Here is a 24895-nt window from a genome sequence, read left to right on the forward strand (position 1 = left end):
CTGCTTTCTGTACTGAAACATAGGGCCTTGTTGCACAGGACACTTAGCAAATGTTTTATGTAGATTGTAGTAAGCGTTACTGTCTCATATTAAAAGTTAGAATGTGTTATGAGTAGTTTCATAGTAATGCTTAATATGCTGTCAGCCTGAAGAGGTGGCCATGTGTTGTCCCCCTCAACCTGATGTGTCCCTCCCTGCCTCCTGATCCTGACCGTAGCACTGGGCCCCACAGTTCGTACATCCACCCATGAGGACATAAAAATCCCAGTCCTGGAGCTCATGCCCTCCCCACTGCATTCCCAGTATTTCACAGCTTGGGAGCACTTGTCCCTGGCACACTGGGGTGAGCCAGGTCTCTGCACTGGTGGTGGGTGGAGGAAGATGTAGGGCACCAAGATTGGGTATTGCTTCTGTTGCTGAATCCGTACCTGATGATGGATCTGTGGGGCGAGCCAAGTTGTCAGTGCTAGCCGCAACACTGCATGGGATTCATGAACCAGCTTCTGTGAGGTGCTTGGACTGGGACTGATAATCAGCCAGTTTCATAGTTGGTAGGGTCGGAAGGGACCTGAGCAGATCATCAAGTCCAACCCCCTGCCGTGGCAGGAAAGAGCACTGGGGTCAGACGACCCTGGCAAGGTGTTCATCCAGCTTCTTTTTAAAGACCCCCAGGGTAGGAGCCAGCACCACTTCTCTTGGCAGTTGGTTCCAGATCCTAGCTGCCCTGACAGTGAAGTAGCATCTCCTGATGTCTAGTCTGAATCCATCCTCTGCCAGCTTATGACCGTTATTTCTAGTCACTCCTGGTAGTGCTCGGGGGAACAGGGACTCCCCCGGTGCCTGCTGGTTCCCCCTGACTAGTTTGTAAATGGACACTAGAACCCCCCTCAGCCTCCTCAGGTGCAGCACCTTGCACTTGTCAGTGTTGAAACCCATCCTGTTCTCATCCGCCCACCCCTGTAACCTGTCCAGATCTGATTGCAGCCTATTCCTTCCTTCTAACATGCCCACATTCCCCCACATCTTAGTTTCACCTGCAGATTTGAACAGGGTGTATTTTACCCCTTTGAACAAGTCACTGATGAAGATGTTGAGCAGTGCGGGCCCGAGGACCGAGCCCTGTGGAACCTGACTGCCCACATCCCTCCAAGTCGAATAAGACCCATCCACCACCACGCTCTGGGTGGCCCTCCAGCCAGTTAGTGATCCATCTGACTGTGTAGGCATTGACACCACAGTCTCTTAGTTTTTTAATGAGAATGGGGTGAGAGACCGTGTCGAAGGCCTTCCTAAAGTCCAGAAAGACTATATCCACCACAACACTTGCATCCAGTTGTTGGTTCCAGCCCCCACACTGCACCAGAATCTTGAACTTGCATTATGTCCACTGGGCAGTCTGACAGTAGTTGAACACACACTACTTAATATGATTTAGAGATACTTCTCCCATGAAAAGGTTTAACTTTGCTCCAATACCATTGTACATAGCACAGTTTTTTTGTTTGAATACACTAATGTGCATGTTTTAAGTACAGCTAATATGTTTTAAGCGTAACGTGCAATATGGTCTACAAAAAAGCAGATGGTGCTCCCAGAAGAATGGCTTACCACAAGGCAGTGTGTTCACCCTACTTTTATTTAACATCTACATTAACAATCAGCCACTTCCTGCCAAATGTCAGCGTTTCAGCTATGCTGACAATCTCTGCATTGCCACACAGCAGAAGAATTTTGGGGACAAAGAGAATGTCCTGGAGATGGCACTGAACGAGATGTCAGTTTATTACCTAAATAATTAACTCAAACCCAGCCCTAGCAAAACCCAAATTTGTTCTTTCCATCTAAGGAACTGGGATGTGAAACAACACCTGAATGTCACCGGGGTGACCAGAGTCTCAAACATCAGAAACACCCAGTCTACGCAGGGGTAACACTGGACTGTATGCTTAGTTACAAAAGCACATATTAGTTACCAGAAGCCAAGGTCAACACAGAAAACAACGTTCTGCCTAAACTAACAAATTCCAAGTGGGGAGCACATCCATTCCCCTATGCATCACTGCCTTAGCACTTTGTTTCTCTGTGGGTGAATAGGCCTGCACCACCTGGGGATGCTCAAATCACAGTAAACATATTGACATCGGCCTAAATGATATATGCAGAATTGTAACAGGCTGCCTAAACCCACCCCCGTTCCCTGCCTACACGCACTATCAGGCATAGTACTTCTTTAGATCAGGAGGAAAGTACCAGGCGACATTGACTGTAAGGTACAAGAGTCAGACGACTGACACCTGCTATACAGACATCAACTGGTGCACCTTGGCCTCTCATTGAGAAATAGCTTTTTGTCCTCTACCATAACATTGACCACATTGCTGGAATCAGCTAAAACCTACAGCACAAAAAGAATTGGAGAAACTAGGAGACAAAGCTGTTGAATGGAACTGGTGAGGAGTTACCCCCAGTGAGGAGTTAGCGTCTGGTTCCAGTTACAAATGGCGGAGCCTGAACAGATCGAGAGTGGGTCTTAGCAGATGCAACTTTCTTGTGAAATCATGGGGTCTCTATGTAACCAACCAATGTATTTTTCAGGAGAAACAAACCATGGATCATCTCTTTAGATGCCCTTGAGATGACTTGAGATGTAGCACCACAATGCACCCCCCACAATCTGGCAACACGAACACCAGAAGCAGTGACCTGTGCAGAATATTGGGAACAGACTGTATAGAGAGGTTGAATTAGAGACATGACAAAGAAGAAGTCGTATAAAGAACTTGCATCTTCTTCTGTGCTAGGGCTTGAGCCAAAGATAAATTAGTTTCTTTGAGCAAGAATCTTTCAGTTTTGATTCTTGATTCTTCAGACTGGAATTAGAAAATATGGGCAGTTCTGTCAGGGGACAGTTAGAATAGATGTCATAGCAGTGATCTCCGAGTTGGTCTGATGTGTTCCTCAGGATTGAACCTTTTAATTAATAGTTGCTTGTTCAGAAAAAAATGATTTTGCATTTTGATTTTGCTGTTAGAAATTATCATTAAAATGTTGCAAATACATTTAATTCTCGAAGTTGGATGTGTCTAAAATTAAACATGTGGTACTCTTTTAAATTTTGCAATTCCAAAGTTTATTATAAACCCATTATTGTCTGTGTATCTCTCTCAATTTATTCAGATAATCCCATTCTTTATCCTCTGTTTGTACTTCTCTAATGCAGTTGAGATAGATTTATAGCTGGTGCACATAGAAACCTCAGTGCTAAAGTGGACCAGTGATTTTTTTTAAACCTATTTTCATTTGTGGATCCCTAAAAAATTTCAAACAGAGGTGCAGACCCCTTTGAATTGTAAGTGTGGGTATTCATGTACTTTTGATTGATCATAGTTCTCTTCCATGGACCCCTTAAGTATAGTCGGCAGACCCCCAGAGATCTGTGGACCAGAGGGTGAAAACCCACTACACTAGTTCACCTGGGAGCCTGCAGGTCAGATGCGACCCACAAGGGGTTAAGTTGCAACCCCCAGAATTCTGCTCTGCAACACTAGCTGGAGTCTTTGGGCTTCTTCTCCCTCCTCACCCTAGTGCAGGTCACAGGTGTTCAACCCCTACTGATGCAGCCCATGGGACACGTGGCCCCTGACGCTGAAGTTGGACAGCCCTGTGCTATACCATCAACAGTAGTGTCTATAGTGGTGACTGGTGCAACCTTTTCAGAAGTGGGCTCAAGAAACTTCACAGTTAGCAGTTATGGAGTAATTTATCCCCAGGAAAATTTCCTGATCCCCATAAATTACAGGTTGGAAGCAGAGAGGCGTATGTTCCTTCTAAAACAGTTTAGAAGGGTTATTTTATTTTTTTGTTTCACTCTTGTGCTCGCCCTGGACTAATCTTGTTGCCCACATTTTTGGGGAACAGTTTTGTGAAGCCAGTTGTGTTCACTCCTTTCTGGAGTAATCAAATAGTGTTTTTCTGCATGCTGGATTTTGTCACGTGCACTGTTCTACTTAATTATGTATTGGGTTTTTTTTACAAGCATAACTGTATCGCTGTTCTAGCTTTTTGGTACGGTGATTACAGAACGTTGATTGCCCCAACAGTAAATCTAGGGATTTTTTTCAAAGTGGGTCTGTCTACTACTGTTAGTATTCTAATTAATGTTTGGGCATCTGTACAATTTTCTGTAGCACAAGAATTGAAGGTGCTTGGGTTTTGTTGATCCAGTGAAAGCTTTCTGCCACTGCTATGCGGAGTATTTAGGGGCTGTGACTATTTAAATTGAAGGTTATTTATTTGTATTTGATCATAAAAATATGTGGTTCAAGTTGATGTGAATGGCTTGGGTGGTGATGCCATATCTGATATCAGACTTCCTGACTCTAGATATCTTGTTTTTTTGGAAGTGTAGTGGTTTGGATATTAGTCACGTCTTTCCTTTTGTGTTTTATTTTTTTTAAACAAGCATCCAGTTTGCTTTCCAAAGGAAATGGAACAACTTATGGCAACATTGCTGTTTATCAATGAAAAGTTGGGGCAAATGCCCAGTTGGTGGAAGCTGTCGTATCTCTGTCACCAAGTGCATTAGTGGGGATAAACGACTGGGTTCTTAAAGTGGTTTTTTTTGTGTGTTTTTTTTTTAACGTTGGTGGAGAGAGGCATAAAAAGCATCTGTGTCTGAAAGCAGAAGTAGACAAATTTAAATGAGAAATAAAGCCCAACTTTTTCAGCAGTCAGGGTGATTAACTTTTGCAACAAACTACCAAGGGAAATAGTGGCATTGCCTTTTTGATTACTTTAAATCCAAACTGGATACTTTTGTGCTCAGTGTTGGGTGAACAAATGAAGTTTTCTTGGCATGTGTCATATGAGATACAGACAGAACAATCTATAATTCCTTCTGTTGGAAAAAAAAAATCTGTAGATCTATAAAGCTCAATGTCATGATGAAGACCTTCATTATGTGCTGTTACTTTGTGGATTTTTCTCTTGGTTATTCTTTTAATCTTAGTCTTCACTTGAAATATTTTATTTTGGTATGGCAAGATTATAAGAAGTATAATTTTGATTTTATTTTTCCTTTGCATCTCTTTCAATTATATTCAATGTTTATCAGTATTTTTTTTATAAAACATACACAGAAGGTAAAAGTATAGCGGAGGATATCTGCTTAATTGCGTACTTCTTCCTATACATTAAGTTTTTGCAACTTGAGACTGTAGCATGCATGAATGCTTTATTTGCCCTGAAGTGATTGAAGAATGATATGAGATTCAGGTATCTTGAGGACCCTTCAAATGGTGAAAGTTGATGCAATATATTGCGTTCATGTAAGTTTTCTACTTTTCAACAGTAGTTTTCCAAGATAAAGTCATTGAGATTGACTGGATAGTTTTGATGCTGTTGAAAAATCCCTATAATGGACAAGTGTGAACTCTAGTATATTGATCAAAGGCCATTTTGTCATCATCATGAGGTGGGTGGCTCATCTCCCACAATATATGAAATTAAAATCAGTTATTAAGTTGGGCAACATTTTGATTTTATTTAATTGTATAAAAGATCTGGAAGGGACCTCAGGAAGTCATCCTATCCAATTCTCTGTTCAGGGCAGGATCATTACTTTCTCTCCCAAGTGTTTGTATAATCTGATTTTAAAAATTTCCAGGGATGGAGATTGCACAACCTCTCTGGGTAATTTGTTCCAAAGCTTACCTACTGGCATGGGGAGAGAGTTCTTCCTAATATCCAAGCTACATTTCCTTGGTTACAATGTAAGTCCATTATTTCTTGTCCTGTTCCCTATAGCCAAAGATAATAGATTATCACCATCCTTCTTATAACACAACCCTTCAGGCCTTTAAAGACTGTTATCAAGTCTTTTCTCAGTAGTCTCTTCTTCATACCATATTATCCCAGTTCTTCCAACCTTTTCTTGTGCAAAATCACTAAACATTTTTGTTGCTTTCTATTGAGACTTTTTAACTTGTCAGTGTCTTGAAGTATAATTTCCAAAACTAGGCACAGAACTCCAGGTGCACCAGTACTTCACAAGAATGCTTAAAATGGCATATTTGGGCCCTAAACTACTGAACACATTGAAATCTATTCCCTTTCCCAAGTTATCCATGTGTTTACATTTAGGGACAAAAAGAAATCTAATGTGCAGTAAACCCCATTGTAGTTGGGGACTGTAAATATTAAGCTTATATAGCCAGTCAAGAAAGTTCCATTTCATACCATGTTTAAGGCCTGCTGATCCAGATTTTTCAAGCAGGAAGATGAATCCTGTGCTTTCAGTTCTACTCATGCAAATCCAGAGTACCTCTAGTGACTTGGACCTTGAAAGATCAGTAAGCCATTTATTCACTATCACTCAACACTGGAATTGCTCTACAGTATTCTTTGTTGGTAAAGCCTTTACATGCAACTGTTCTTTCTGCTGGTATACGCTCATTTTATTGCAGTGGGTCTTTAAGGAGTTTTGACCGAGCAGTAGCATCCCTTAACAACTGACCACATGGTATGTCTTTTAACCTGACCAGATGCTTATAAATCGGTGGAGGGAGGGGTTGGCTTGCTTTTACCAATCTTATCTCATTTCCCTTTGTAAAATAAACATCGGGCAGAGGTTCCTTTCATCAGAGGATAGAAATCTCCTTTCGTCTCAAAGTCATTAGTCACAGATGCTGTGAAATACATACAGCATTTAACACAACGTCTGACAAATGATTTGTAAACACTTCTCACTTTCAGTTGTCTTCAGCTGAGGACTCAATACTTAGATATTGGCTACCCTGATTGCTGATGGGAAAGAATACATAAAAGCTCTGGAAGTGTAAGGGTTGGGGGTTTTTTGAGGGGAAGGGCAGCAGTTAATTCTCTTTTGCTCTTTTTACATGAATAAAGAAAAGAAACTGAAATGGATATTGAAAACGCATTTAAGGAAAAAAAAAACAACTTCCTGCTTTTAGAATAACTTGATCCCTTGACCGTAGAACACCTTGATGCATTTTATTTCAGGGTTGAAGTATAATGCAGAATGACCAGACGTGCTAGCAAAGATAAATTCTATCTTTGGTTAGCTACTTTCATCTTCCAATTTGCTGAAAGACGAGCTTTGTTAGTTAATGCATCAATTATTGTCCAGAGTCAATTTCAGTATCTTTCTGCTTATCTACATGAAACATTTTCAAGGTGTTTATAGACCTGAAATGTTTCTGTGATACTAAAATATGCAAAAATATTTTTGACATTTTAATTTTTTCACAAATATTGTTTAATTAAGACGTTACTTTTTTTTAATTTGAAACCTACATTGCAGTTTTTTTGTGCAAAACCTAGGCATTGTTTTAGGCCATGTTTTAAACATTTTTTTGGCATATTTAACTTTTCCTGAATACTGATGAAAACCTTGTAGTACTTTCTTGATCATATGTACTGCAGTGTTTTCTTTCTGTTTACCTGGTAATTTTATTAGTGAACACCAAGGCACTGACAATACAAAAATAACTAATTCTGTTACTGTCACAGTTGTTTTAAATCAAACAAGCAAGATGTACTTGATGATATATTTATTGTACTAACTATATAGTTGGGAAAGATGTTGGACAAACTCCTGTGCAAAAAATGTCCTTCCTCAAGTCAGAGGAAGAACAGATACAATCTAAGGGAAATACCTTAGCACGTAGGTACCACAACTAGTTTCAGCTCCATTTCATAGACATTAGGGGCTGGAAGGAACTTCATGAGATCGAATCCAGCCCCCTGCTATAGTCAGGAAGTCTGCTGGAGTCAAATGATCCCAACAAGATATGCATCCAACTGCCTTTTGAATGAGAAATTCTTATTTTTCTCACAATTCCTGGTGACAAATATCATCATCATTTTTTTTTTTAACTAGTCTCGATGAACAGAATTGCTATTCATTACATAAATGAAAATGATCATTTAAACTTCTCTGCAGGTTTATCGCCGCCTTCTCATTTTTCAAGTAACCATTTTTATTTACAAAATGGAGTTACACAAAGTTAATGTTCCATCTGTTTTTTAGTTTAGACCATATTTGCTTTTTCCCAAGATCTAAATATTTTTCGCCCAAAAGCTTGTCTAACAACTTTCCCAACTGGTCCTGTAAAAGATAGCAAGAAACCCCTTGCTTCTTGCACTTTCTCTGGGCCATCACAACTACAAGAGCACTACACCACTTTTCAAATCAGGACAGTTAGTAACAATACATCCAGTTTTTAAGATTAGAATTTACCATTAAGCCTAAAAAATAATCAAGCAGAGCCCAAGCCATGCATTTATACACAAAGAAAGAAGCTCATTCAATGTATTTATTGGGGAGCATCTTTTTGGAGAGTACTGTACTTTCTGATTAGTCCTAATTCAACTCCTGATGAGAACAGAGTTAAGGTGGACATAACACATACAGTATATCGTTTTAGATGTGGTTTAAAGCACAAGCTTCTAGCCAAGCCAGCCAATTTAGAACAGTTTAAATCTCCTGGACTGGTTCAGGAGTATACTTGGATAATCAGCTGTTATTCTGAACTGGTCCTCCTTAAACCTGTTCGGTGTAACAGGCGGATAGCAATCTTTCCATGACTAGTGTCTGGCTGGACCTCCAGGAATCCCATATAACACTGCTGCTCACCCTATTCCTTCCTCTCCAACCCCTGTATGGCAACTAGCTATTCTATTATGTAGCCAAAAAACAAAAGCTCCAACCTATATTGTCTGTATTTGAGCCAGTCCATGCTGTCCTGGGCTGATTTGGGCTGAATGGAGGTGGTCAGGTATGAAGAGGGTGATATTCCTGCTTCAGGAGTCCCAAGGCACTAGATGCTCTGTGGAGGAGAGGGTTGCCCAGTGTCTCTGCAGCCTTTAAACCAGGGGCGGGCAATTATTTTGGGCAGAGGGCTGCTTACTGAATTTTGGCAAGCCATCGAGAGCCTCATGACAGGCAGCCCAGGGAAGATAATTATATATTTTCTACATTTTTTAGGGGTCCCTTGGGCCGGATAAAATGGCCTGGTGGACCACATCTGGCCCCTGGGCCACATTTTGCCCACCCCTGCTTTAAACAGTACCTTCTGCCAAGCTGCTTGGCAGTTTCATTGCATTGCAGTTTACCAGGCTTTGAGGCATCCCAGACTAGTAAATACAAGTTTGGCCGGGGCTGTGTGGCTAGGTGGGTAAAGGCAACTTTTAAACAGCATTTTCCCTAAAACCACTGGTCAATTTCATCCTTTTGTGGCAATTGACAAAGAGACATTGGGCACTGCCCAGAGCACCCACAGCCTTGGGGTCCCAGAAGCAGGGATGCTCCCTTTACCCATTTAGCCACCCTTCTCCCACCCCAGATCAGTCTGGGATGCATCAGTACCTGCTTGGTTGCCACAAACGGAATGAAACAGATAAGCAGCCTGAGGGAGAATGCAGTTTAAATGCCATGGGGACCATAGACAGCCCCCAAAATACCCAGCTCCCCAGGAAGCCAGAAGCAGTGGTCCAGGCACCTTCCCACGCCTGGCCACCCCTAGAAAGAGTCTTCTTAAGACCTTAGCCTGAGCCAGAGACCTTGGGCTGCTCTAAGGAGCATCTGGAACATCTAACCTCACCCTCCCTTCCCTAGGAAGAGAGAAGCAGGGGTTCAGGTAGACCCCTCCCCAACTAGCTAGCACACCCAAATCAGCATGTAATAGGACCAGCCTGGGTCAGGTACCAGAAAACTGAAGTAAGCTGATGGATGGCCTGGGAGAAAATGCTCTTTAAAGGCCAGGGAAGCTCGGGAAGCTCCAAAGCACCTAGCTCCCAGAAATACAGAAGCAAGGGTCAAGCCAATTCTCTCCTCTCCCCTCACCTCCATACCCCTGGGGAAACCCAGTCAGGATACCACCACACAGGTTTTGTTAACATGCAAGAATGAGCTGCATTGAAATCATTTGCTCTTAATTGAACTCCATGTTAGTGAGAAGGAAGATCAGAAAATTACCCTTGCAGGCAGTTGATGTCTTCCTCTCCCTTGGTGCCCAGCCAATCAGGGTCTTCCTGTCCTGCTTGGGGTATACTTGGGAAACTGGGGTACTCACCACTGGGAGGCATCCTGGGCTGAGTGTTCACAGCCACCCCTTAGTGGCAATTTAAGTATTGCAGTGCTTAAAGATGAGTCAAAAGATGACTGTTCTCATTAAAACCCTTGGCAGTGCATGTGTGGATACTTTTAAACTGAGAAGATTGCAAACTAGTTCCCAGTTGGTAACATTCTTGGACTGGTTCAGGTATTGTGCTTCTGTTTACCCAAAGGGTCATTGGCATCAAGTGGTTTTATGATGCCTACTTCAGGTAGGGACAGAAGTAACATTTAAAATGTTTCCAAGTGTAAACAGGCCTGGGAATGTTTTACAGAGGGATCGTTTTAGCAATGGGATGTAAGTACAGCTTGCAGCTGCAGCTGTCCAGCCAGGGGGCACTACAGGAGGTTGCAGTGGCCTGTGACTGCTCCCCGTTTCCCCCTAAAGGGGATGGAGTGTGAGTGGAGGGTGCCTCTCACCAGAGAGACAGAGGATTTGGGAGCTGGAGAGCCTGGCACTGGTAATGGTGGAGGTGGTGGGGAGGGGGGCAGGTGTCAGTAGGTGTCTGCCATGGGGGGAGCACATGAGGGTCTGTAGCAGCAGTGCTAGTTCTTAGGAGCTGGCAGCACCCTGGGAGCAGTAGTGCCCTGAGTGCCAGAGTGGCTGTGTCCCAGGAACAGATCTAGTGGCTGGACAGTTTGGCAGGCTGTCGGGAGGGAGGGAAGATGAGTGGAGCATTGTGGGATTCTGGAGGACCTAAGTCCCCCATCCCTTTGCAGACATAACAATAAGTGAAGAGCTTAAAAATAATACCTCATTTCAAGAGAGAGTATTTTGGGGCACTTCAGCTCTTTTGAAATGTTTTAAAGGACATGCATATCTGTACAGCTTTCCTCCCTTTCTTGTACCTTTTTATAGTGTTATCTTTGCATCCACACTACTAGGTTCTAATAGTACTATGTAGTTTAACTGGGACAAATTTTGCCCTCTTTGTTCTGTTGCTTGCATCTGAACTGAGAGTACTTTAAATGCAAATGAAGGAAGAGTAACTGATACATCTCAGGTGTGATGGACTTGGTGCCTTTTAATTTGTTCATGCTCTGAAATCTTCACTTACTTCAATCACTGAGTGAGAACTAAGTGGCACTTTAGCATGAAAAAAAGGAATTGGTAAACATGGAGTAAGGTGCTTATTTTATGTTCCCTGTGCCGCTGCTAGTTGTCCCTGGGGAATGTCTGTGCCATGCACCTTCTGACACATGGCAGGTTACCCCGTGTGGGATAGTGGAGTCCGGGGTCAGCACTGTGCTAGCCCCAGCAGCCTTACCTGGGCTCTGGGGGCCTTCCGGGGCTGCAGCAGTGGCAATCTCACCGCTCAGAGCCTAGCCGGCAGCCAATGTGTGGCTCTGGCTAGCGCTGCTCAAAACCAGAGCCTGGCGCATTGCCCCTGCATGCGCTGCTCTGCTTTTTTCTTATGCAAGCTGTTTTTGGGGGTTTTTTTATCCATGGATATCCATGGGTCAAAAATCCCCCCTGCACTGCTCCCTTGCAGAGTGGAGAGCAGCTGAATGAGCAGTATGTGGTGCCACAGAAACGTCTGCAATGACACATACCACATGGCCGTGCTCATCTGGACATGACCTAAGGTTGCAAAATTAAGTAATAAAAAATTAGGAATTGCCAAAGTTAACATTATGTGCATAATGGATTTAGCATAATCTAATGAGTTGTTGTGGTAGATGTGATTAAAAAATCTTATAATTGTTTATTGCACTAAGACCTTCAAACTCTCAACGTGATTTAATTCAGTTTTTAAAGTGGTAAAGAATTGCAGAGATTAGAGTAACAGAACCTGTGTGGTATGTATTGGTGAAATGAACAGCCATTGTTGGGCTATTTTTTCATAAACTCTCATTGAGATTCTTCTGAGCAAATTCCTTTTATTGTATTTTGATATTTATTATATACGTTCTAGGGATAATTTTCAAATACAATTAATAGAAGCCAGTGGGCCAGCTGGCAGCCAATTTGAGCTTTGGTGAAAAAAATGTATTCCTTTTGTAAGGGTAGAGTGTGCTTTTCACAAAGAATTATTCTCATACATAATCAAAATATACTTTGTCGGTGTAGGATAAGTAGCAAAAAAATGAAATGTTTATATGGAACTGCATTGTAGTGTGTCAATTGCTGTATTGTTAACACTGAGCAAATTTGTGTGTTTCTTCTATTAGGTAACCCAGGATTGGCAGGTTATTACAGGACCTTCATCCAGGCTCTTTATTGCGGACTAAACCAGCAGTATCCAGTTTGGGCAGTGAGCCATGCGGGGCACTGTAAACCCCCGAGTGGTATGGAAATGACAGAAGGTACTGTACTGTAATTTGGATCTCACCTACCCTGCAATACTGTCTTGCAACACATGTAGCTATTAATAATCTCACTTAGCCCTTACATGGTATTTTTCATCTTTGAATTTCCCCACCAATGATCCACAAAACAACTTTGAAGAAGGGGCGTGCTGAGAAAGAAAGCGAGTTGGCTGATGTAAAAGCAAGGAGGGTGGGTTGCTTCGGCTCTTGTGAGGGAAGCCATAAAGGAAGAAGACCAAGGGTCTTGGGCACTGGGTTGGTGGGGAGCCAATGCAGAGCCCAGTCTGAGCATCGCAAGACCCTTGCACATGTTTGGAGCTCTGTTGAAGTAGCACTGGAATCAGTCAGGCTCCATAACAGTAATAGGTTTCACCAGCTTGGAAGAAGTTTTAGTATTAGGATGGCTCTTAGGATAGCTTTCTTTACTGACTGCATTTGCGCCTGAACTTTTGAGCCTTTATATTAGCTTCTGTATTTTCAAAGCTGAAAGTGAAACCTGAAACCTGTTGGCCTTTTTGTCAAATTGCTACTAATTATTCTGGTCAAATGTCAGACTCTAAGCCAAACATTAACACTTTGGCGTGGGAGAAGAGAATTCCCTGTGCTTCTGCCTTCTGGTACAATGGGGCCTGCACTTGCTGGTAAGCATATAGCACTGTGGAGTTAAGCACTGGAAACTGTTGATGGATAGCTAAGAAAAAAGGGAAAAAAAAAGAATTAATGAAATGACACTATGCAAAGTTTTCATGTAACTTTCTGTTTATTTTATTTGGAGCAGAAAGTTCAAATCCTGTCATCAACATGCATTTGAAATGTGTTTAAAATGTTCTTCAGGGAGTCTCTTTCAGACTTAGTCTTCTAGGAGATTCTAAAAACTTTAATAATTTAAAAAAATATATATTGTTACTGCCCTAGATTACTTGCTTTACTAGGGCAGCAAATTATACTCTGCAATAGCAATTTAAGAATGCAACAACAAAAATAAATTTCACTTCAAATAAACCCAAGGGAAAATGCCAAACAGCTAGAAATCCTCAAGTTATGCCACACTGACACAATATAAATTGTGTGCAATAGAAGAACAGATGTTGGCCTATGTCAGGAGGAAGGAAGAGAACAGGAAATAACAAAAAGCAAGTTTGAGTTATTAGAAGCTGATCTTTCCTGCATTTATTTATTGCAACAAATGCAGTGAAGGAAATGCAAATTGACTGCAAAAACACGACTAACTAAAGCATGAATAGACTGTATATGCAGCACCTAAACATTCCAAGTCAGAACTAGAAAAGGTGATGTACAAGACCAAAATTAACCTCTACAGGAAAAGTCTGTGAGATGTGTACATGAGTGCTATGATGTGATCAGCCCTCCCCTCCCCCCCCGCCCCCCCAATGCCTTAAACTCATAGCATAAGGAAAATGTAATCAAATAGTATACAACCATATGCAGTGCAAAAGTATTAGGATTATAGGAAAGTACAGCTGAAAGCGACCTCAGAAAGTCATCTAGTCCAGCCCCTTGCTCAAGGCAGGGCTGTCCCTGACTAAACCATTTCAGCCAAGTGTCCATCCAACCCACTTTTGAAATTTCCAGGGGTAGAGATTCCACAACTTTTCTAGGTAGCTTGTTCCAGCGCTTGGCCACCATAATACTCAGAAATTTCCTCCAAATCTTCACCCTAAATTTCCTCCGCTGGGGACTGAAGCCACTGCTCTTAGTCCTGTTTCCTATAGCCACTCTGTAATTAAGGGTAATTACAAAGCCAATCTCTGTCATGTCTGTAATTACCCTTCAGTTATTTGAAGATTGTTACCAAATCCCGCCTCAGTCTTCTCTTCTCCAAACTAAACCCTAGTCTTTTTTCAGCCTTCCCTCATAAATTGTACCTCCTAGACCTCCCATTTTAGATGCTGTGCACTGGACTCTCCAGTCTGTCCACATTCTTCTTGAAGTGTGGAGTCCAAAACTGGATATCATACTCCAGGTGAGGCCTCACCAGTGCCGAGTAGAGCAGAATAATCATTTCCCTTGATTTGCAAGAGTTGCTCTTATTTGATACAACCCAGTAAGTACGCTGTTAACTTTTTTGCAACAAGAACACACTGTTGGCTTATATTAGGATTATGATCCACTCTAAGCCCCAAGTCTTCCTCTGCAGTACTACAGAGTACCCCAGCCTCACCAGTCATTACCCAGTCTGTCTTTGTACATGCAGTTATTCTGTCTCAAGGACTTTGCACTTGTTGTTGTTGAATCTCATCTGATTGCTTATGGATCATTCTCTGTCTATCCAGGTTATTCCAGATCCTAGCCCTGTCCTCCAGAGTGTCTTCAATTCCATTCAACTTGGTGTCATCTGCAGATTTGCTAAGTATGCATTCAGTCTATCATCCAAATCATTAACAATGATGTTAAACAGTACTGAACCTAGAACAGACCACTGGGGAATCCCATTTAATACTTTTTCCCAATTAGACATTAAGTAGGATGTTCTGGCCAGTTATGTATTCACCTTATAGTACTTTCATCTAATCTGTATTTCCTGAGCTGTATTTCCTTAGCATTTCCATGAGAATGTCTTGGGAGATGGTGTCAAAAGCCTTGCTAAGGTCAAGGTATATCACATTCACTGCTTTTCCCCCATCCACAGAGCCCTTTTCCTTAATATAGAAGGAAATCAGCTTGGTCAGGTGTGATAAATATAGAAGGAAATCAGCTTGCTCTTGGTAAATCCATGCTGCCTTTTCTTGATCACCTTGTTCTCCTCTAGGCACTTTACAGTAGATTCCTTGAACTCCTGCTCCATGATCCTTCTAGAAATCAAGATCAGGCTGGCTAGTTTGTAATTCCCTAGATCCTTCTTCTTCCCTTAAAGATGGGCACTATACTTGCTCTTTTCCAATCATACAGGACCTCGACCTGACCTCCATGAGTTCTTGAAGAGGATAGCCAATACCTCAGAAATGACCTCAGCCAATTCCGTCACTACCCTAGGATGCATCCCATGCCTGACTTACAGGCATCTAGCTTTAAAAAAAAAAACCCTACCCTGTTTTGCCATTATTCTAGGCTCTTTGTTTGCTTTCTTATCTTTACTGCCAACTGCACTCCTCATCTAGTAGCTACCCCTATTTGTGAAGACTAAAGTAAAAAGTCACTAAATGCTTCAGCCTTCTCTACATCATCTGGAAGTAGATTGCCTTATGCATTCTGTAAGGAACCTTTGGTCTCTTTGGTCTTCCTCTTACTTTTGGCATACTTGCAGAACCCCTTTTTATTGCCTTTTATGGCCCTTGGCAGTTGAATCTCAAATTATGCCTTGCCTTCCTAATTTTTTTCTGAATGTCCAAATGATTCTCTTATATTCTGTCTTAGTACTGTGACCAAGTTTCCACTTTCCATAGGATTCTTTTGAGTGTGCACTCATTGAAGAAATTTTCTCTCTGTTCAGGCTAGCCTTCTGTTACACTTTTCATTCTTCTGTTGCAATGGAATAGCTTGCTCCTTTGCCTTGTCTGTTTAAAGTACATCCAGCTTTCCTGAACTCCTTTACCCCTCAGACTTGCTCCCACCATTTCTCTGAGTTTGATAATGTCTGTTTTCCTGAAGTCCAGTGTCCTTACTCTGTGCTTTCTTTCCTTCCTCCCTTTAGGATGTTGAACTCTCAGCATTTTTTGGTCACTGTCACCCAAGTTGTCTTCCACTTTCACATTCTCTCCCAATTTCTCCTTGTTCGTGAGCAGTGAGTTAAAGGAGGGTCTGTGTGAAGCGGCCCCTATTCGATTCGGATTTGGATTCGGCCCAAATTGGGGACAGTGATTCGATTCATTGATTTGGATCACTGTCCCTGATTCAATTCGGCTAAATTGAAATCTGAAGATTCAATGCTGATTCGGAGAATCAGCAATTTGGACATAGGCACAGCTTTAAAAGTTTTTTCTACATACCTTGAGGTAGCAGGCGCGGCTTGTGAACGCTGCAGTGCTGGGGCACATGGAGCATCCCACAGGAGTGTGGGGGGCCCTCCTTGTGCTCGGCGGTGAACCCGGAAGTGGACTGGAAGTACTTCTGGTCCACTTCTGGGTCTGCCAGGGAGTGTGCAGGGATGCCCCCCCCCGCTCAGTGATCAGCTGCAAGGGGACTCCAGGTGCCCTCCCACCGAGACCCAGGAGGCACCAGTCGCTGAGCTGGTGGGGGGAGCCCCCACACAGACCCTGGCAGACCTGGAAGTGGACCAGAAGTGTTTCTGGTCCACTTTCGGGTCTGCTGCTGAGCATGCTGGGGAGCCCTCCACACTCCTGTGGGACTCTCCATGCGCCCCAGCATTGCAGCACTCACGAGCCCCTGCTACGTAGAGGTATATAGAAAAAACAGTTAAAGCTGTGTCTATGTCCGAATCTCCAAATCTTTCCGAATCTCTCCAAATCAATTTGGAGCGTTCTGATTTTGATTCGGAGAGATTAAAGGGTCCTCTGATTCAATTCGGATTCGGAGATTCTGCCACTGAATTGGGCCAAATAACCACCAAATCAAATCGGGGATCAAAGCTTCACACAGCCCTAGTCTCTACCACCTGTATCCAAAAGGTATGCTCATTACACTTCTGGAATTTGTTGGACTACTTGCACACTGCTGTGTTTCACTCCCAGAAGATATTTGATTATTAAAGTAGCCCATGAGAATCCGTTTCTGTGATTTGGAAGCTTCCATCAGTTGTTTAAAGAAGGCCTTTTGTTTTGGTGGCCTGTAGTAGATGCTTACCATGACATTACCCAGCATGGCACCCCCTCTGATCTGTACCTAGAAGCTTTCAAAAGGCTTACCTTGCACTTCATACTACACCTGGAAAGATGAGTTCATCACCTTTATATATAAGGAAACACCTCCTTTTTTTCCCCTGTCTGTTCTTCCTGAACAAGCTATACCCATCCATGATTATACTCCAGTCATGTGAACTATCCCATTGAATCTCTGTAATCCCAATTGCATCAAAACTGAGAGATTGTATTATGACCTCCAATTCTTCCTGTTTATTACCCATGCTTAGTGCATTATTATATAACCACTTCAGGGATCTAACTGATGGTCCTCTCTTCCCTCTGGAAACATTACTAAGGCTTCCATTATTGCTTCTTCTTACAGTAAAAGCTTTGCTATCCGGCATGAGGGGGGTAAGGAGAGTGCCGGGTATCTAAAAATGCCCGTTATTGGAATTAGCGTGATGGCACCAGCACAGGGTGGTGATGGCAGTGGCGGGCGCTGCTACATGCAAACTCCTCCCTCACCACCCCTCTGTCCAGCCGGCCAGGCAGAACCTGTGCAGCCTGCAGAGGGGAGCCGCTGCACTCCCCTCCCCCCCAGCCCTGCTCAAGCAATACTTCGTGCACATGCTGGATAATAGAGTATTCCAGTTAGTAAAATGCCAGTTAACACAGCTTTTACTATACTAAGTTTTTAGTCAGGTTGCCTGGCTCTTTATGTCTGGGCTTCTTTCTCCATTCCCTGGTGAACCTCGTTTAAAGCCCTCCTGGGTTATCAAGCCAAAATGCAGACACTTTTTCATGTCTTTGTCAGGTAGACTGCATCTCTTCCTGGTATCTTGTCTTCTTGGATCACCACACCACAGTCCAAGAAACCTAAACCCTGTTGGCAAATCTATTTACACAGCCAGGGGATGCATTGATCCATCTGCTCCTAGCCTGGCTTTTACCATTGACTGGGCCCCCATCCTCTTCACCCTTGTGCCCAGAGCCTTATTGTCACTTTTGATCTGCCCAAGATTGCCTCTGGCAGTATCACGAGTGCCCACATGGATGTGCAGCATGGGATAGTACTGAATAAGTCTTGGCAACCTTTCCATGTTGTGTCTGATGTGGGCTCCTGGCAGGTAGTAGACCACCTGAGCCAAGAGGTCAGGCTGGCAGATGTCTGTGCTGTGCAGGAGGGAATGCCAGCCACCCACCACCTTCTGCTGCTTCTTGGGATCATGGGCTTGCAGCCCCCAGTGGAGCATGGTTTTTCCTCTCCTGCTATTAGAGTGAGCTCCAGGTCTCTAATAACTGCTTTCATTTGTGTGTCATGCCATATGAACACTGAAGGAAGCAGAAAACCTTTAGACCAATGGTTGGCAACCTGCGACCCACAAAGCCATTGGATTCAGGCTGCAAACATGGGATTTCAGCAGCTAGATTGACTCAGTTCAGGTCAAAGGTGGGTGGGCACTAGGACCTGACTTCCTCCACCGATTTGTTTTTTTTTCCTCCCTTCCCGCCCAGCAGCCTGGGGAACATGTCCACAACCTGCACTTATCCCAGCAGTGACAGGGGAAAAGGAAAGCGACTATTGCTGAAGCCTGCTGCCCCCCCCCCCCCCCCCCCCCCCCCCCCCCCCCCCCCCCCAGCTGTGGATGCTCTCCCTGTGCCTTTCGGGAGAAGAGGCTGCGGTGGCAGGTGCTTCCCCTGTGCTCCCCAGTGACAGCAGTGGCTGGGTCCTAGCGCTTGCCCTGCACATGCCAAGCTGCCCCTGACTGGAACTGGATTGTTCTGGCACACAGCTGGAAAAGGTTGCCAACCCCTGCTTTAGATAAGTGAAAGCCACCTCTTCAGTTGTCAGGGTGCAAAGAGCTTAGATATTTCTTCACTGTCATGTAACATACCTGCAAATGCCTTTCTTCCTGAACACTAGGATTGACAGTGAGTTTGATTTCCACATTGCTGTTTTTTAATTGTCTTCATACAGATTGCAAAACACAGTCCTTAATATTAATTCAGTGCTTTTCTGAAACAATCTAAAATTTCTTGATTACATGAAGCAAATCCTGACTGTGTGCGCTAGCCCAAGAAGGATTTTCTGTTTGACTGTTGGGAATGGAAGCTTTTTCCTAAGACTGAGCCTCAGTATGGCTTCACTTACATACGAGTCTTGTGCCATTCCCAAAGGGACAGTGTGCCAGAAATAGGATTTGGTGTTATATACACCCTTTAACATTGACCTTAGGTAGCAAAACCAGCAATGAAGACAGAGTACATTCTGTCCAAGGAAAATAGGGCTTTGCCCTCTTCTCTTACAAAATTCCCTAGACTCTTCAATGTTGCTTGTGCTTAAGACCCAGCCACCCAAAGTTACCTGACATTTCTCTGCTTGGGAAAGATGAGGAAGTAAATCAAACATATCAGCATTTGAACTGGTGAGTCCAAGGACTCTTGTGCTTTTTAAGCCTGAGGTTTATATTTAAAAGAATGAGATGGCCAGAGTAGCTGATAGGAAAGGAAAGTGGCAAAGAGAAAGTCATAGAATCATAGAAGTAGGGTTGGAAGGGACCTTGTAGATCTTCAAGTCCGACCCCCTGCCTGGGCAGGAGGAAAACTGAGCTCAAATGACCCCAGCCAGGTAGGCATTGAGCCGCTTCTTAAAGACCCCCAGGGTAGGAGCCAGCACCGCTTCCCTTGGAAGTTGGTTCCAGATCCTAGCCGCCCTAACTGTGAAGTAGTTCCTACAGATGTCTAATCTAAACCTGCTCTCCAACAACTTGTGGCTGTTATACCTTGTTATCACGGGGGGCACTAGGGGAAACAAGGTCTCCCCCAAACCCTTTTGGTCCCCCCTAGTGAGTTTATAGACGGTCATAAAGTCCCCTCTCAGCCTTCTCTTGTGAAGGCTGAACAGGTTCAGGTCCCATAGCCTCTCATTGTAGGGTCTGCCCTGCTGCCCCCAGATCATGTAGGTGGCCCTTCTCTGGACCCTCTCAATGTTGTCCACATCCCTCTTGAAGTGGGGTGCCCAGAACTGGACACAGTACTCCAGCTGTGGCCTGACCAGTGTTGCGTAGAGGGGGAGGATCACCTCCTTGGCCCTACTTGAGTTGCACCTGTGGATGCACAATAAGGTCTGGTTAGCCCTGCCGACTGTGACCTCGCATTGTCGGCCCATGTTCATCTTGGAGTCAGTAATGACTCCAAGATCCCTTTCTGCCTCCGTGCTCTCAAGAAGGGAGTTTCCCATCTTGTAAGTGTGCTGCCGGTTACTACTGACCAAGTGCAGCACCCTGCACTTGTCCGTATTGAAACGCATCCTGTTTTTGTTAGCCCACCCCTGCAACCTATCCAGGTCTTCCTGCAGTCTTTCCCTCCCTACTATCATGCCCATCTAACCCCAAATTTTGGTATCATCAGCATATTTAAACAGGTTGCTTTTCACCCCGTCGTCCAAATCGCTGATAAAGAAATTGAACAGCGTGGGCCCAAGGACCGAGCCCTGGGGGACTCCGCTGCCCACTTCCCCCCAGGTCAAATATGATCCGTCGACCAGCATGCTCTGAGTACAACCCTTCAGCCAATTAGCAATCCATCTGACCGTGTAGGCATTGATGCCACAGTTGCCTAGTTTTTTAATGAGGGTGGTGTGGTCGACAGTGTCAAAGGCCTTGCTGAAGCCCAGAAAGACTACATGCATGGCAACACCTGCATCCAATGCTTTTGTGACCTGATCGTAAAAGGCAATCAGGTTGGTCTGACATGACCTGCCCCTAAATGAAACCGTGTTGGTTGCCCTTGGGCATCATCCCTGATGCCGGCCCATCACAGATGTGCTCCTTGATGATCTTTTCAAAGAGTTTCCCCAGGATTGAGGTAAGAGTAAGGTAAAAAGTAATTAACGGTGAAACTTCATGCAAACCATAATTAATGCATTTTACATAAAAACACTAGTTAATGTCTTTGAAGTGGTGAAGGAGACAATAAATGATGAGGTATATTCTGTTTTAGTTAAATTTAACTTCGGTACCACTTGAAAGTTTAAGGAGACTATAGCATACCTTCCTGTGGTAGATACCACTGTTAGTCTACTCCATAACTTATTAGAAAGAGCAACCAGTGATTTGAAAACCAAACAAAAAATACAGCTCTCGGCATTGCATGCCTTTGGTAAGACAGCAGGTCTGCTGGACCTATACTTGATCCTTTCATTTCCCTGAAGCTTGTGCAATTTTTTTTTTAAAGATAACTAGTCCATTTTAAGATGATGATGAATGCAGTTAAACATGCTGTAAGGTACTAGTGTAAGTTCTTTCACTCATACATAGCTACAGGTACATAATGTAAGTGGGCACAAAATTTGGTCATGTGCCAACAGGAATGGCTGGTCGCATAGCACATGTCTGACAAGCTCATGCTCTGTGATATTATTAAGTGCAGGTGGATACATGGCTTGGGATTTATACAGTTAGGTCAAACAGAGGTGTATATGTTTACTATTATTAAAATGTTAATACAAACACATCACTAAAAAGGCAACACAATTGTTTCCTCCACTGTCATGGGAGGCAGCGGGGTACATCAGACCACACTTGTATGGCTAATTCTGGCTTCTCAATGATGAACGTTCTTTCATGTCATTGCCGATACCTAAAACTGCATATTCAAGTTGTGAAGGATGATAAATGAACGACTCTTCATTTGCTGCTGATGTTTCTGCTTTATATGAAATTATACGAAATTTGGTACGGAAATCCTCAGCTGACATCTGTGCCTTTTGATGTAGATTGAAGCTGAAAGGCGTAGTAATCACTATGTATGCATAATGAACCCACATTCTGGGAATTCTCGCTGATTTTGGTTTCCGAATGTGTACTTTTATCCATACTTTAATATTAAAATTCTACCTTTAGAAACCAGTTGCACAGGAACTGTTCAGAATCTTGACTTCCACATATCCAGTATCCACTTCTTCTCTGAAAGAGTCACTCATCTTCTTCCCCTACTGCTGTAGAACTTAGTATGTGGCAAACAGTTGTGCAGTTGTTCAGTATATTGCGCGTGGTGTTGAAACACTTAAAATTGCAAAAAGGAGAGAACAGCTTATTACGGCTCTCACTGTTTAAAATCAACATAATCTATATACGCCCTATAAACGTTTGTAGAATCTTAAGTCTTGCTTTTCCCTTTGCAATGCCTAATATTGACACTTTGACTCATAGTTTTCCTAATGGTTAATGTCCTTGACTCAGTCACTCAGATGCTACCTATGAACAGCTTCTTTTATAATGTTATAAACAGTGATTACTTATTCATCCTTGCATTTTTATTTGCCATGCCAAATGTATTATAATTGTATTGATGTTGTTTTTTATAAACTGCAAGTATTTTCACATCCATTGTTTAATTCTGTCTAACAGACAGGTTTGTAAGAAACAAAAAAGTCTGAACCTAAACAGATTGTAATTCAGATACAGCAGTTTCTGCCCTTAATTTAAAATAAACAGTCAAAGTATATCCACAATTAGTTTATTTTTCCAAGTTTGTAGGGCTTCTTTTGGCATGTCATTATTTAGAAGGTCTTGTATTACTTTTCTTTGAGACTTCCGGTCACATTTTGATGAGAAAAGTAATCTTCTGGATCTCCCCAAGTAGCATATTAGGCATTGAGAAAGTTTATTTAAACTGCAGGTTAGTGCTTCCTACAAGAGTCTTTTTAAAATACATTGTAGCTCAGTGCCCTGGCTATTCGAGCTGAGGCAACTGCCTGAGAACGGGTGTATTAATTAGTATTTTCCCTGCGATTAAATGGGTGGTCCTTTGAGTTATCAGCAAGATGAAATGTGGTTAATATTTTAATAGCATATAACTGCCATTCAGATGCTACATCTTCTGTACAATAAAATAAACATAAGGTAGGGAAGAAATAGCATTGCAGTCTGTTGATAATTTGAGAATATGTTTACTCAGAAAGGGATAATGGGAAGAAAAATGAAGAAAAGTACATTGGAGGTTTTCAAGGAGAAAGGTTAATTATTGACTGATAATAGCACTGATGTGCTAAAGCAGCTTTGTAAGTATCCCTATATTTAAAAATAAAATAAAAAACTTTCATTAAAGACAAATGGATCAGATTGTAACTGTAAAATTATAGAGTGAAGGTCACATTTGCAAAAAAAAAATGTTTAAAAAAATGCATTGTATTAGACACTGTGCCACCTAGATAGTGATGAGATTACTGAAGAAGTCTGATACTGCTGCACCTAAGGGTGGCAAAACTGGGCCCAGTGCTATACTTTGAAATCAGTTTTTAGGGATGCTTGTTGTCCTACCAAGAGACAAAAAAGTCTGATGTTCACAATATTGTAAAGGTGAAACACCTCTACTGCTAACAGTGAATATCAGGACGAGTTGGGAATTTTTCTACAAAAGATCTTACTAGAAAATGTCAGTTGCTTAACCCCCCCGCCCCGTTTTTGTGAAATGTATGTTTTTATTAAAAAGAAAGATCTACTGAGAACTTTTCTCAGGTCCAGTATGAAATTTCTGGTGAAAGAAACCCCAGAGCAGTGGTTGAGGATATTGCCTTAGAAGGTAGGAGAACCAGTGTCCTACCAAAAGGTCATGTAGAGCATCCTGAGTAATTTGATTTTGATTTAAAAAAAATCAAGCAGAGCATTTTTGCCATTTACCACTGCTTATTTCTGCATGAGAAACATTATTATCCCCATTTTACAGGATAGAATTTAAAGCACTGGATCTTGTGTGTGGTCACGCTGGAAGCACATGGTAGAACTGGGACTAGAACCCAGAATTCTAGAGTTCCAACCACATGCCTTTCTGTATTTGTCAGTGCCCTGCTCACCCACCTCTAGCATTATGTGAATATGAGCAAAAGGTATTCTCTATATATAAATATATATGTCTATATATCTATATATGTCTATCTATATATAATATGCATGCAGCACCCTTTCTGAATGGCCTGCATGGGCACTACTGCCCTCTCTCTTTACATTATGCTGCATGAAGTATTTATACAGTTTTTGAGAAGGGAAAATGGGATTAATAACAAGAAGACTGGAATGCATTAGAGAGATGAGCAAGACCACAGTGTGATTGCTTTAAGTGACAGCACCCTGTTTGGGGGGGAGGATTTCTTTCTCGCTCGATAGTTCTATATAAATCGATATAGGTAGATAGATATATATAGAGAGAGAGAGATTCCCCCCCCCCCCCCTTCCACCAACCAGGGTGCTGTCACTTAAAGCAATCACACTATGGCCTTGCTCATCTCTCTAATGCATTCCAGTCTTCTTGTTATTAACCCCATTTTCCCTTCTCAAAAACTGTATAAATAGTTCATGTGGCATAATGTAAAGAGAGAGGGAAGGTAGTGCCCATGCAGGCCATTCATAAAGTATACTGCATGCAAGAGGGGCAGCATGGAAGAAAGCATCAGAGATGGTGGTGGGAAAATCTGACAAATGACCTAGGAAGATGTGGCAAACTTTAAATTATGCAGGCAGCATTATTATCATTGTGAAATATTGATAACGCTATAGCTATGTATGTTCTGTGTAACATTTGGAGACCATATGTTAAGTAGTTTCCTGAATTAATTGCTTCATGTCTATGTTCTAGCATTTGCTATCTACCAAAATGCAGTTTATAGCTCTATTACAAATTAACTTTTTAA

General features: G+C 42.6%; 1 protein-coding gene across 3 annotated transcripts in view; it reads left to right on the forward strand.

Moving 5' to 3' along the window:
- The window catches only part of LDAH (lipid droplet associated hydrolase), a 212529-nt gene that overhangs the window by 50339 nt on the left and 137295 nt on the right, over positions 1–24895 (forward strand). For all 3 annotated transcript variants that reach the window (XM_059729282.1, XM_019481514.2, XM_019481521.2), the window contains exon 3: positions 12308–12442. In XM_059729282.1, coding sequence (XP_059585265.1) covers positions 12308–12442 — 135 coding nt within the window. The remainder of the gene's footprint in view (positions 1–12307; positions 12443–24895) is intronic.

Source organism: Alligator mississippiensis, chromosome 1 (assembly GCF_030867095.1).
Source record: "Alligator mississippiensis isolate rAllMis1 chromosome 1, rAllMis1, whole genome shotgun sequence".
Lineage (NCBI taxonomy): Eukaryota > Metazoa > Chordata > Crocodylia > Alligatoridae > Alligator > Alligator mississippiensis.